We start from the raw sequence: 14714 nt of genomic DNA, 5'->3' as shown, positions 1-14714 counted from the left end.
TTTATATTATAATAAATGTTTATATGTGTGTTGTAACTAACATAGTGAACAGCTGATTTATAACATTTATAAATGTAGCCAATGATGTACTTTGTAGGAAACATTTGTTAAATAAATAAAACAAGACTGTTTTATCATTTTGTCAAAACAAATGGGAAGTAAGCTGTGAATACCAGAATAGTCACCAGTGCAGTTCAGTCTCTCTAAAATATGGAGAACTTGCATTCAAAACTTCTGGATTCTTAAGATGGCTATCATGGGACAACTGGAATATTAATAGGATCTCTTTTATGTATCGTTAAATAACACATGTAATACAGTATTTGAAAATAATTGCTGAATGTTACTTTTTTTATTCTATTAAAATATTAATTATTGGAAAAAGATTTTTTCTTTATTAAGGGCCTTTATATTTATTTATTTATCTGCAGACAGTGCATAATGACCTTGTTTTCATTTGTATTCACTGCTACACTTGTCTAGACATTGTATCATTCACAGGTGCTTTCTGAGCTCTTATTACAACTGCTTTGCTATTCATTTTCAGATAGGGTTGTGAATGATTAGCTATTTTATTTGGGCTTGTTATGATTTGTGTAAATAGGAATAATTCCATGTATTTCACCTAAAAATAAGTTATTTTATCTATACATTATCCAATTGACAGTACACTGTGAACAAGGAAAAGTCATTTAGCACAATTTAAAAGAGAAAATATTTTTTAAAATATTACCTACTTTTTAAAACACTATTTTTATTATTTTCTAAACCAATTCTAATTGGCTTCTGCATGTTGATTTCTGCATGTGGTCTAATGTGTTGTTGCCTATGATGTGCATTCGAAAGGTTTTGAGCATGACATATTAAGAGAATTTTATTTTTCAACATGTGTTCCTGAACACAAATAACCTTGTTATAAAGTTCCAGTTTTCTGTGCTACTCAAAGTTGTGTTAATTATGGAAATACTCTTTGGTTGCTGACATGACATGTTTTTTTTATTGGCATAGTGCTTCTCATGGGGGTAGGTTTTCAGATTACAAAACAGATGGTTGGCACTAGTTCCATGTAATCAATATGGATAATGCTTTTAAGCCTCATTAAAAAAAAAAACTTTGCACATGATAGTTCCTCAGTGGTGGATAAATTGGTAGTCTGGATGCCTGGGACTACCACTCTTTTTTTTTCTGCACAAACAAACTACAGACTCACAAAGCCCAATGGACTAACAGTTGTTTTGGATGTTTGGTCTATACAGTATTTTCCTAATTAAAAACAAATTAATAAAAACCAGATTCTTCAAGTACAATCTTAACTTGGGTGTCACTTTTAAAGACTGCTTATACTACACCCCACTGCCTTTTTTATACTTTCCTCATAAAGCCTGTACACAGACCACAATGCAAAGTGGGTGCTCTGTCAGTGACCAAAATGTGTTTATACTAGTCTTGGACCATTCAATCGATGCATTGATATTCCCTAGTTAGTAGGTGACATCACGTTTAAAAAAACGAGGAGCCTCCACATTGGAACTCCAAATACCTGGAGCTTGCATAATGGGCAATCATCATTATTTGAGTCAGATATCCCTTCCACAACCCTTATCTTAACCATAATTTAACCAAACAGAGCTCTATGGGTCTGCAGCTAGACTATTGGCACCCATTTGAGTCAGCAACACATATTTGGAACTCTAGAGTGGGGGTTTCGGGCTGCAGAGATATCAGATGCAATCCATTAATGAGGTCATGTGTCACTGTTTCTGATGTCATTTTTGCCTTCCATCCCTCGCAACCAGTGTGGATGTTATCAAGTACAGTATTAACATGGCTTACCATGCGCACACACACACACCCCCACTAGTGAGCAATATAGAAAATTTGTGTAGCAAATCTTTAAAGCAAGCAAGAGAAACAATTGTGTTAACTGTAAAGCAACTGAGGCAGTGAGGGCAAGAATATCAAATGTTAAACTATCCTCTCATCGTTTTTTGCAATATAAATAATTTAATATGAATAATGCATACTTTGTTATGGATTAAAAATTAAAGAGGTGTGGTGAACAGTTTCCTGACTGGCTAAAGGAGTTAAGTCTTGAAGAAAGAAGAGTAAGTTGGAATTGCTGTGAGACAGTTTATTTTTTAGAATTTACATTTTTTATAGAAAAAAATATCTGACCCATATCTTTTTATTTGTGAAACATTTTTTTATGTGTCAGTATTTATTAATATTATGCTTACTTACATACAGACCTTGATACCTGCAAATCCTAGAAGCACCCCTGGGCCAACAACATTAGTTTAAACTTAACAGGTTCCTCACAAGCTACTCCATAGTAGTATATATTTGCATATATGGACTTTAAAAGGGGACCCCGACCTCCAAAATCATTTATGTTTATATGCGTGTCTGTACTCTTTGGTTGTCCCAATGTCTTGTTCTCCGAAGTTCTTTGCATCGTTGCTGAAGTAGGCTAGTACTTCCCAATTTTTTTGCTTTAGATTTTAGATGCATACTGGCAGTGTTTTCTGTCTTTCTAGCTCGCATCATGGTTATCCAATTTGTTTTGTCTACCTCTAGCCCCCAGACATGGTGCTGGTAATTCCAAAGGCCTCAACGATTACACCACACTGCCTGCCAATAATAACTCTTGGTTTAAAAAAACACCAAACAAACAAAAAACGTATAGCTCTTTTATATAGTAAAATATTTAGTTAATTACATACTTCTTATACCCCCAGTTAACCTACACCACTATAACTAAGGCTCATTGTAATACGAAATTTCCCAGGCAAAGCTGAGTGACGCCTCTAGTAAATAAATATTTTATTACACACAGCACATGGTTGTTTACTTTAAATAACTTGTACTTGCATCTTGAATCTGCATGCATCCAGAGATTGAGTCAGCATATTTAGAAAACATGTTGAGGTGACACAATATTCTTCCTTGAAGAAAACAAAAAAAATGAGGTTTTAAAATACAAACTATTAACTATTCACTGTGTGTGTGTATTTTCTATTCCGACACATATATATTCAAACTTTATAAGTGTTATAATACACAAAGTATTAATAGTTGAACAGTAATAAGCAAGATCAAAGTTTTTACTTTTGTGCTTCTTCTACAGTTTGACTGAGATCTTATCCAAGAAATTAGATTTCAAATTAAATATTGTCAAGAGCAAAGAGGTTGACAGTTTATTTAGCACTCTGACTTCAGTCTGCTGAGGAAGGCATTTGTATCAGAAATATTTAACTGTATTTCCTTTTTAATTTTTTTTTAGTATTTAGGCCCTTAAATACCCCAAAAATGTCATTTTGGCTTGTGCATGGTGGTCCTGTATGTTTCTAGACTGATTCATTTAATTAATTTAGTGAAAATGTGGCTTTGCCAGATGTTTAAGTTACATATACCAGTTCAGAAGCTATTGAAGGCTTTGGTTGTACTCTTTAAACTCACTCAAATTAGTAAATGTCAATTTTTTATGGGCATAAATTCATAATCACTGTATAAGTGAAACTGCCTTCCAGCAAACCTGGAATACATCTCTGACATAATCTGCAGACATTTTAAGTGTGCTGTGGTTTTGGCATTCTGTTTACATTGCAAACAGCAGGATTGTAGTCTCTAGTCCTATTAAATACAAAGACAATATTGCTCATAGATTTTTTTGTGATTTTTGAAATCTGTTTGAACAATTACAGTAAAGCTAAAAGTTCATATAAATTTGTAGTTGGTTATCAAATAATTTCTATCTCACAATGTCTATAGGAACTTTTTATAAGAATACCTTTTTTTCTTGTCTTGTTCATTATATAGTACACCTTGTGATGGTTCATAGACTTTGTCTCCCCATAACTAATTTGTGGATAATGTTATATTTACAACATTGTTTATGGTTATACTTTAACTATTTGGTACTAACAGTAATAAAAGTAAAAGCTGAATTTTACAGATGGAAGTATTAATAACAGATCATTATTATAAAGAATTTTTCTGGTATTATTGAAAAAATACATTCTATAGATTTAGGCTCCTTTTATGTGGATTACCATTTTTTGTTTTAAGTGACATGTAATTTTCAACATGTTCTTTTAGATTGCTCGATTATGTGATGTGTGATTATCGCACAGAACGTTGGTGGACACTGCTGACTTCTATCTTGGCAACAGCTCTAAAGTGTTCTTACTTAATGGGACAAGTTAAAGACTATATTACATACTCACTGGAACTCATTGGAAGGGGTATGGTATTTCTTAGAGTGTAGTTATTATTGTGCTTGATGATTTTTTTTTTTTTAACCTAATCTGATATGTATATATAGACCATATTACACTAAAATAAATTAACAGCTTTCTCCTCCAAAGTCCAGAGGTATTTGTGTTGAGTAGGGAGATATTTGTTATGTTTTTTCTTTTTTGGTAATACTTTTTTTAATAACTTTATTTAATAAAGCATTAGCAGGAATTATGTAATGTTTAACTGATCATGAGTTCATGTCCATTCAAGTAGTTATAAATGTCATTAAATGATAATTCATACATTAGGTAATGTATTTTTAAACATGTAGTAATTATCAAATCCTTAGGCATTTTTTACCATTTGCTAGCACATTACTCAGGTTGAGACTGCTTGCACCAATGTCGAGCTGATTAGTGACAAATATCTTTAAATATTAGTTAAACATGTTTTATTTATCATAAGTGAGTGTGTTGTTCATGAGTTGTGCAGTCTATAAAACTGGTTATTTCATGTTCTGGCATGCTTGTAACAGTGCAAGAATTTTTGCCGGCTTTTACACTTGTTTTTAAATCATTTATTCATTAGCGGTAAATGTTTTTGCAGTACGCAAACTAAAATTGAAACTCTTCATGCATTATACAAGTTTTCATATGTTTTATAAACCATTTATTCCTTAGTTGTGTAGGTTTTTGTAGTACCTAATCTAATGTTACAATTATTTATGCATTATAAATGTGTGTAAATGGGTAATTAGTACATTATTGGGCACTGGGCTTCAACATGACCAGGACTACTACTTACTTAAGAAAGCAATGTAGTTTGCTGAGCAGTTTAGTTTTATCTTTGTAACAGAAATTGTCAAGATTCAAATTTGACTCAAAACAACATGTTTATTGCCTTAATAACAACTTTTTCTCAATCTTAAATTTTTTTTCAATTTATCAAAATTGCAAGGAGCAGCAAATACAATAAAAAAAAATCTTTCAATGTTTTATTTTTCCTAAAATATTTAACATTTATACTGACAAAGAAATACATGCATACACAAATGTAAAACGCAAAATTATTGTTATTAATTAATCATAAGTAGTATTTATCATATGATATTAGATCAAACTTTAATAGTCTATAAAATACTATTAATTCGAAAATAGGCAAAAGAAATTTTTATCAAATAATGTACAGAATATGTTGGTTTAAAAATGAACAAGTTAATTCCTAGTCAATCAGGACAAATAAATTTGCACAGTTAATCCTTAGTTGTATTGTCTTGAAATATCATGAGATAGTCTGCCCATTGCTCCATTATAATACATAATACATTAGCTAAGGCATGAATTATCATTTAATGACATTTATAACTATTTGAATGAACATGAACTCATGAACTGTTAAACATTACATAAGTTTTTACTAATGAAGGTTATTACAAAGTGTTTCTTTTTTTGGGACTTTTTATTTATTTGTAAACTTTAGCAGCAATTTGTGATTACAGTAGGTACAGTATTAACAGTTTTGATGTCCTTGAATTCTGATATTTGCCTATGTTATTAAAATATGTTACAGCATTATTTAAATTAAGGTGCTGAAAATAGTTTTATTTTTTCACCTTCTCTTACATATTTTTACACATCAGTCTTTATGCTGCAAACAAGAGACAAAAATGTGTATATAATATGCCCAGAGTGTGCGCATTTTTACACAGAGTAGATTTTGAAAGTGGAACATGTATTTTATATGGAGTATTAGTGATTAAAATGCATAGACTTTAAAGCATGTTTGTGCACATTAATACTTCTAATTAGAAGTATGCAATTGTTACTTAAAAATTTCCATAAACATTTTAGATGTCCTGCCCTTTAGTAATCCTATATAAGCAAGAGTGGGTTGTTTGCTCAAAGGGGCATTAAAATGGGACCGAAGGTTGCTTCTTACCAAGTTCTCAAATTACTCACAGGGTCGGGGCAGTCCTATATTTACAGTATCCACTTTATATCATCCATGGGGTTTCAAACCTTAAAAAAATCTGATTCTAGTCTCCCAACCAGAAACCATGTGATGTCTTTTATCGGCCTGCAAATCTTTTTGCAAGCATATCTTCCAATTCTCTGTGGTCTCTCTCCCTTTCTATAAAAACAGCAAGGATTTCATGGCAACTGCTGTATTGCCTGCCATCTAACATCCTGTGGGAACATTATACGTTCTTGCTAAGGAAACATTTAATTTTGTATTTCTGGGATGCTCCTTTGTACAGCCCTTGTGTGTTAATCTGTATCTGTATGATGTTGTTCATCTTGGGCTGATTATAGCATCGATTTTCTCTTCAGGTAAGTGTATCTGTCTCTAAGGGTCTTATATTTCCCTTGTATCATACTTGTGTACCTATAATTCTCCAGTTAACTGGCCTATCCATCACATTTACCGTATACAAGTCTTTTTTCAAGTGAATGTATTACTTCAAAAATTATTTCAACATTTTTTAAAGGATATCTAAAGATCTTGTTAATATTTGGTGAAAAGTACATTCTTCTGGTCAATTATCATGTGTTAATCATGCTAAAGCTATTTCTTAGTAAAATCCTGTACAAATAAAAAGCATCCCATTCAGATGTAAGAAGATTTTATTTGTTCAGTATTAAAATATTTGTTACATTTTAATTGGAAAATGCAGTACATACCATCTGTTCAAGGTCTTACCTGTCTGTCTGGACCATAGAATTATTTTCTGTTCTGTCAATTTTTAGTATCTTTATGTATGAGTGTGTGGTTTTTGTCTTTAAATGTTTTACAGAATGTTTTAATATATTATTGATTCTGTTTAATTTGAGTTATTAGTAATTTTGCTTAATTTTGTAGATTATCTTTACTACCAGAGATTGTTGCTGTACAAACTGAATTTACAGTTTGAATTCACTTTTACTGTGTTTTCTTTTGTTAACAAATTAATCAGCTTCCACACTTAAAGAAGATCAGAAATCACGAATTGAAAAGAACCTTATCAAAGTGTTAATGGTAAGTCGCTTTTTTATATGTATTATTTCAGGTATAATAAAACCTGAATAATATAACTATAGCATATAGTATAATAAATAGTAGTAATAAATAGTATAATAAAACTTTTGGTCTATTATAATTTTATGAAGGCAAAAATAAATATAGTATATACTATACATATGAAATTGCAAAAAATTATATTTAAGGGTCTTATATTAACTTATTTTTTTTTTGGCCTTTGACTAGATGCTATATGACCCCATTTATTTTGTTTGTGTTTTAGCTGCTGCTATCTGGTGGTTTTTGAAAGTAGTGTTCACCACAAGCCACTGTCCTTTTGAATTTCATTAAGTAGTGATCCAACAGAAAGGGTATCTGTTTATCATCTTTAAATTATATGGAAGCTCTCTTCCTATATGACTTTTTCATCAGCCTGCTGGAATTGGAACAAGACTGATTGTGTGCTTCCTGGAATTTTTACATTACTAGTCAGACATTCATTTTCTAACCTGCTTAAACCTGAACAGTTGTTGCTGAAGGTGCTGGAGCCAGTTCCAGCTAGCACAGGGCATAAGACAGAAATAAACCCTGGACTGGATGCCAGTCCAACGCAGGGTAAACACACATGCACACAACTAGGGACCATTTAGTACCACCAATCCATCTAACTTGCATGTCTTTGGATTGTGGGAGGAAACCAGAGCACCCAAGGAAAATATAACTAATATTCTAAAAGAAGTATTATTTTTACATTGATAATGCAAATTTTAATTGCCTAATTTTAAAATATTTTCCAAATAGAAAATGACAAATCCTTATATGTGTTAAATATTCCATCCATCCATCCATTTTCCAACCCGTTTGACCCGAACATAGGGTCATGGGGGGGTCTGCTGGAGCCAATCCCAGCCAACACAGGGCACAAGGCAGGAACCAATCCCGGGCAGGGCGCCAACCCACTGCAGCACGTGTTAAATTTTTGCTTTTTTGTTTTTAATATGCTTTATTTTCTCATCTCATCTTTCCAGGGTACAGATTATCCATTTTTTTCAAATGTATTTAGTATTTATGTGTATGATTAATTTTTACTGATCAGAGTTTACAGATGTAACTACTGTCATTAGGACCAGCATCAACAAATGCTTTACTTCATCAGTGGTTCACTGAAATTATAATACCATTTTTCTCAAAAAAAAAATTCCCTAAACTTAAAGGGAAAAATGGTGTTTGGAACAACACTGTTCAAAACTCAGACTGAAACTAATCAGTGACATCTTGGTTATCATACCCATTTTTGAAGGAGTGTTAACGTAAGAGCACATTCCGCATACTGAGTGAGAATAAAACAAACCAGAAAATGTCATGGTTAGTTCCACAAACATTTGGTGGGAAAGGTTAATAGAAATAGAATGGGTGCCTGGCTTAGCCTGGTTTCGCATTTTTCTGGGCTGTTTTGGAATCCATCACTGTTTCATGTTTTTCCTTGGCCATATTTTATAACAATTGGGCAACTCATGTTGATGTTTGTAAAATGCAAATAATATCTGTAAAACTTTACTGTTGGTTAAAAAAATTAAGCTATTGTAAAATTAGTAATCATAAATACAAAATGTATGTTTGTGGTGTTATTTGCACCTACAGAATGAGTGTCCTGACACTGAACCAGAATGTGACCCAGCTACTGTAAAAACTGCACAGAACCTCTGGGCTGATCGTGTATCACTTGCTGGCAGCAATGACTTTATAATTGAAGTGCAGGACTATGTGCCTTTTGGTAAGTAATCACAATCATTGGCCATTTTAGAATTAAAGAAATAAACTATTGTACTAGAAATGTATTATTTAGATAAAAATGGGTACTATTGGTTAAATATAATTAATTTTGAGTAATAATGGTAATTATCAGTTTGATGTTTGAGACACTTTAGATTGAACGTTTTTAATTGTCTTAGCATTTGTTTATGTTTTATTAGATATGTTTTTATTATATATTAGTTTTGGGGTAATGTTAGTGTTCAGTTTTTAATATTATTTTTCATTTAAATGTTTTTATATACCATACATTTTTATTCTAAAGAATGGCAGGTCTGTTTCTGTCAAATCTGCATTGATTTCTGATAATTTTCTTCTATTAATTTGTGCAGCTATATAAAATGCTCCTCAAACAAATAACATCTAACTGAAATTTCTCTGAAAACAGATTGGATTACCCTATATTTGCATAGTTTTTCGAAAAAAAGCACAGTGGATGTTGAATAATTATATTGATGAAGATGAAGCAGTTTTATCATTTGAATGGAACTGCTTAACCTTTTCTCTTTTTAACTCTGATAATGTTGCATCAGGTGACGTTAATTTAGGAATACACTTACTTGCAAGGGAGGTTAGCAACTCTGTTTTTCACACTTGTCTTTACCATTGCATCTCTAAGCTTTAAGCAAAAGCAGAAAATTAAATGATTGGTATGTGGAAGGATGATACCAGTAGGGAGGGGTGTGTGTTCAGAGCATGGTAGTGGGCACAACATGTGCTAGAAGTGTTATATTAATAATCCTACTTAATGTTTCATATCAACCAGTGTCACTAATGTCTTAAGAATTAGTCACTACCCAGAAACTATCCAGCCACTAACATTCTTTGGTGGGGGGTGTTCATCATGGCATCATTGTACTCATTTGTTAATGGATATTTTCAGTAGAATATTACTATATAAACTAAAGGCTGTGATGTTTTAGCATGATTCTAGGAAAATGAAAATTAATTTAGGATTCAACATTCACCAGATCTAATTCTAAATAAACATCTGTGATATGAGATCCATTTTCTACTTGCCTATCATATAGGCACACTATACCAATCTTGACAGCACTGGGTGGAAAATGGAAATCACTGTTGAATGGGGAGCCTTTCTATCATGGGGTATACTCTTATGAATGCACACATAGTCTCACTCACATTGAGCCAATTTTGACTGACCATTTAGCAGCAAAGCTAGAACCCATAGGCAAAAACCTTGGCAGATCTGAGGAGAATTTATAAATTTATCTCTGGCAGTACCCAGGCCCGGGGTTTGAACCCAATACTTAGGGCCGGTTTATACTTCACGCTCAAAACGTGTACGCGCCCGCATCATGGCTGCCACGCATTCCCGGCACTCATATCACGCGTCCTCTGAGCAGGTCCTCAGAAATTAACACAACACGTGTGCAAGTTGCAGTACAGTGATCCCTCACTATATCGCACTTCGACTTTCGTGGCTTCACTCCATCGCGGATTTTAAATGTAAGCATATCTAAATATATATCACGGATTTTTTGGGGTGTTATTTCATGTCTAGAGGGCTCTAATAATGTTAAAAAAACATATTTAGAAGGTCGTAAACAGGTTTTCTATGCTCTAACTGCGAAAATATTAGATTTATAAATAAAGAATACTACTTCGTGGAAATTCATTTATCTGTCTGGAGTGGATTAACCGCTATAAACGAGGGTTTACCGTATAACTGTGCGGAGAATATTTATAAACAGTGTGGGAGAGTTTCTAAGGGCTTAAAATATCTAAAAATAACCATACAAACATATGGTTCCTACTTCGTGGATTTTCACCTATCGCGGGGGGTTCTGGAACGCAACCCCCGTGATCGAGGAGGGATTACTGTACCAGCAAAAAGTCGGGGGGCGCAGTGTGCTAAAAGTCGGAACATGACGTCAGTGTCTCTGTTTACTATCTACATGTGACAGAAAGCCTCTATACAGATCCTATGGGGAACGATGTGCGTGCTTCGCTATTTGGTGAATAATTCGATGTGGAGAAGCAAAATGCCGACATACAGATGCATTTGTGGTGCTTTTATATTCAAGCGTCACATATTCCCAATCGTAATGACACGATTCATTTTAAAAGTCTCACATACCATCTTTTGTGGTGTCTTTTTTTATTTTTTTATTTTTGCAACTTAACAACAGCAACATAATGTATAGTGCTGTATTTGAGCCACTGAGAAAAAAATAAAGGACACGGTGAAAACATGTATTTTGTGATTAAAGTGGAAATTTCGGCTTTAATCTCGAAATGTCCACTTTAACCTCGTAGTTTATTATTAATGCAGATCATCGTAAACGTCATCCCAGTTTTTAATCGCTACAAGCTTCTTGGACCTAACAGCAGTGGCAAGCAGCAATAGATCACCACACAGAACAAATTAAATGTATAATATTCCAACTCTCTGCACATTTAGAATCTTTAGATTTGTACTTGATACCAGTTTCATGATGAAATGCACTAAAGTGTGTATGTTACATTTTACATATAATTTCGTTTAAATAATGAATACTGTTAATAATTACACACATGGGGGTGTCACGGTGGTGGAGCGATAGCACTGCTGTCTCGCAGGGAGTTATGTTGCTGGTATTTCCTGCTTGTATTCCACACTGTGCTCCGGTTTCCTTCCAAAGATATGCAGATTTGGGGATTTGGTGCCGCTAAAATGACGCTAGTGTATGCAAATGATTGTATTCGCCTTGCGATGAGCTGAGGCCTCGTCCAGGGATTGTTTCTCACTCGTACCTAATGCTTGCTAGAATAGACACATCCCTGGATTGATGGATTTAATCAATAAACATAATTTTCAGAGATATTGCGGTAAGGTGTCATCAGAATTTAATGAGTGTTCTAGGCAATTCACAACACAGAGAAGCCGAACATGTTCTCACCGTGATAATATCTCGCACTGCCACCTGGTGGATTCCTCCAGATTTACGTAAAGTACGCATGCAAGTATAAACACTACAACGCTTGCATAGCAGGAGCGTCCGCTGCAGCATGCGTCGCGTGAAGTGAACTCCGGCCTAAGGCAGCAGGCTTAGACCATTATGCTGCTCAATGATTTCCACCAACTAATATGCAAGAGTTTCATTTGGGCCTTCATCATTGTAATAAACTGTACACCTTGATAAATTCTTTGGTTGTGATGGCCTTTTATTAGACTGTTGTACCTAGTAAAACATTTATAGAGTGTAATTTATTTAAAAAAAAAAAAAAAATTACACACTTTTAAATACCTCATGGAATTTAAAGGGGTTTTTTTTTCTTTCTTTCTGATTTAATACATGTGTTTATGTAAAGTTTTTTCCTAACCATATATTTTTTTTTTTTTTTTGTTTCTTTTGCAGTTCAGTGCAAGGCCAGATTCTTGTCTCCTAGTTTTCATGTAGATGTTCCTGTCCAGCTGCATGTATACTTGAAAGCAGACTGCCCTCATCCTATCAGATTCTCCAAGCTGTGTGTGAGCTTTAATAATCAGGTAACTCAACATTCTACTTTCAAGACTGTATCACTGTTTTACAAGGTTTTCACCCAATTTAGTGTGACATGTTGTTATTATGGCACCAATCAGGGCAGCCACATTTGTTCGGTTGCTGTTTATGTGTCTGTTGTGTTTGTCTATTAACTTTGCCTTTTGCAATAATACGAGGATTACTTGCACCCAAGATCCGCTCGTATCTATTGGGATTGGACTTCATTTATCCTCAGCCAATCAGGGACACTTGCATACAGATTTACCACTTATGATCCCTCCGACTGCAGACTTAAGACTCCCATCTAGGTAACTCACACCTGAAACAGAGAAGGGAGAAGTACACAGAGTGTCTTGTGCAGTTCAGGAGACGTGCTTTTCGAGCACCCCTTCCCGGTCTTGTTTTATCCAATGTCAGATCACTGAAGAACAAAACGGATTAACTTAATCTTCTTCTCACAACAAATAAGGATTATTTTCTCTCTTAAGCATATTGCTTTGTGGAGACATGGCTTAATGCATCAATTCCCGACTCCACATTAGGACCGCCGGGGTTTCTGTTTTACAGATCTGATAGAGTTGCTCATCATTGTAACAAGTCAAAAGGTTGTGGAATCTGTATCTATATTAATAACAATTGGTGTACTGATGTTTCCATATTATTTAAGCGCTGTTTCAGCAATTTGGAACTATTTACTATTAACTGTAAGTCATTCTATTCACCTCAAGAATTTTCTTCAGTAATTCTCGTTGGAGTTTACATCCTGCCTGATGCGAATGTGAATGTGAATGAAGCACAGCAGCAGTTGGCAGATTGCATCACTAGTTTGGAGAAGTCATGCAAACTCCCCAATTATAGTGATGGGTGATGCAAACCTAACCATCAAGCTTCCCAGATACGAACAGCTTGTTAAATGCCCCACCAGGGGTCGGAAGACTTTGGATCACTGCTACTGTGCCATAAAGTATGCATACCAAGCTTTACCTTGTGTGCGGCTAGGTAATTTTGACCACGTTGTGAAATCTATTCATTCATGGAATGATAAGTCAGTTGAAGCATTACAAGATTGTCTAGACTGTACAGATTGGGACTTTTTAAAAATGTTTGTGAAAACATTCATGATCTGACTTGACAATGTTACATCGTATATCAGCTGTGATGGAAACCAGGGCATCAGCTTGCTGTAAATATCAACACGAACACAACAGCACAGTCCTGGGTTCAAGGAGGTACTGTATTACAAAATACCTCCAAAAGCAACAGAAGCACTAATCATATATTTTTCTCTCAAATTCACCACACAATTCCTCTCCTCTCACCACTTCACTGCCCTCCTCCAGTCAAGTGTTGCCTTCCTTCCTCCCAGCTCCTCCTCACCTGGATAAGGAAGTGCAGTCCCTTTTACTGAGGACCCAGTAGTACTTTCGGTGCTAAGGCCACTGCTCGATGAAATTACTTCCGGCTCATCAGAAGTCCCATCTCCCTGCAGCGCCCCCTTGTGACACCCACAGATCACAACAGGGCTGTGCTGCTGGTCTACAACCTCCGGCAATCCCTGCTGGTTCCTGAATGTGCACCGATTTGGAGGGCTGCTGCCATCTAGTGCCTGGGGGGATTAAACGTTCCCCAGAGGACAGTCTTTCCCTGTCTCCTTCTTTTTTCATGGTCAGGGAAGGTATTAAGCCCATGTCCAGATGGGACACCTGTCCCTTTATTTGGGGCTTCCTGCTCTCATAAGGAACCATCAGTTCTGGTTGGAATGTCTGTCTATCCATTAAGGCCGCTTATTCCAGATGCGACCTCCTTCACTCTCTGGTCTGATATGCCTTTATGTGCCCTTGGGGCCTCCCGTCCGAGTAATGGATCTTGGTTCCTGGCCAGAATGTCCATCCATCTTGTGTGCCACCTAAACAGCTTTTATGAAGAGGTTTGCATTCCCAGCAAATCTATTGGGATTTATCACAATGGAATGCAATGGTTTACCAAAGATCTAAGGCATCTTCGTTAGGTGATAGACCCCATAAACCTGGTGATAAGGACGCTTATAGACTGGCCAAGAATAGTCTAAACAATGCGATCAGATATACTAAATGGAAGCACAAAAATAAACTGGAGCTTCAGTTTTCTGCAAACAATAATTCCTCTGTATGGAGAAACCTTTCAGTCTGTTAACTAAGT

The 14714-nt window shown here is 34.9% G+C and overlaps 1 protein-coding gene across 1 annotated transcript in view; it reads left to right on the top strand.

Moving 5' to 3' along the window:
* trappc11 (trafficking protein particle complex subunit 11) overlaps positions 1–14714 on the top strand; it is a 158927-nt gene that overhangs the window by 63326 nt on the left and 80887 nt on the right. The window contains exons 15-18 of the mRNA XM_039751039.1: positions 4099–4244; positions 7193–7254; positions 8878–9010; positions 12411–12541. Coding sequence (XP_039606973.1) covers positions 4099–4244; positions 7193–7254; positions 8878–9010; positions 12411–12541 — 472 coding nt within the window. The remainder of the gene's footprint in view (positions 1–4098; positions 4245–7192; positions 7255–8877; positions 9011–12410; positions 12542–14714) is intronic.

This window comes from Polypterus senegalus, chromosome 4, assembly GCF_016835505.1.
Source record: "Polypterus senegalus isolate Bchr_013 chromosome 4, ASM1683550v1, whole genome shotgun sequence".
Taxonomy (NCBI): Eukaryota; Metazoa; Chordata; class Cladistia; order Polypteriformes; family Polypteridae; genus Polypterus; species Polypterus senegalus.
The sequence above is the reverse complement of the archived record's forward strand: the minus strand, read 5'-3'. Positions and strand labels throughout refer to the sequence as shown.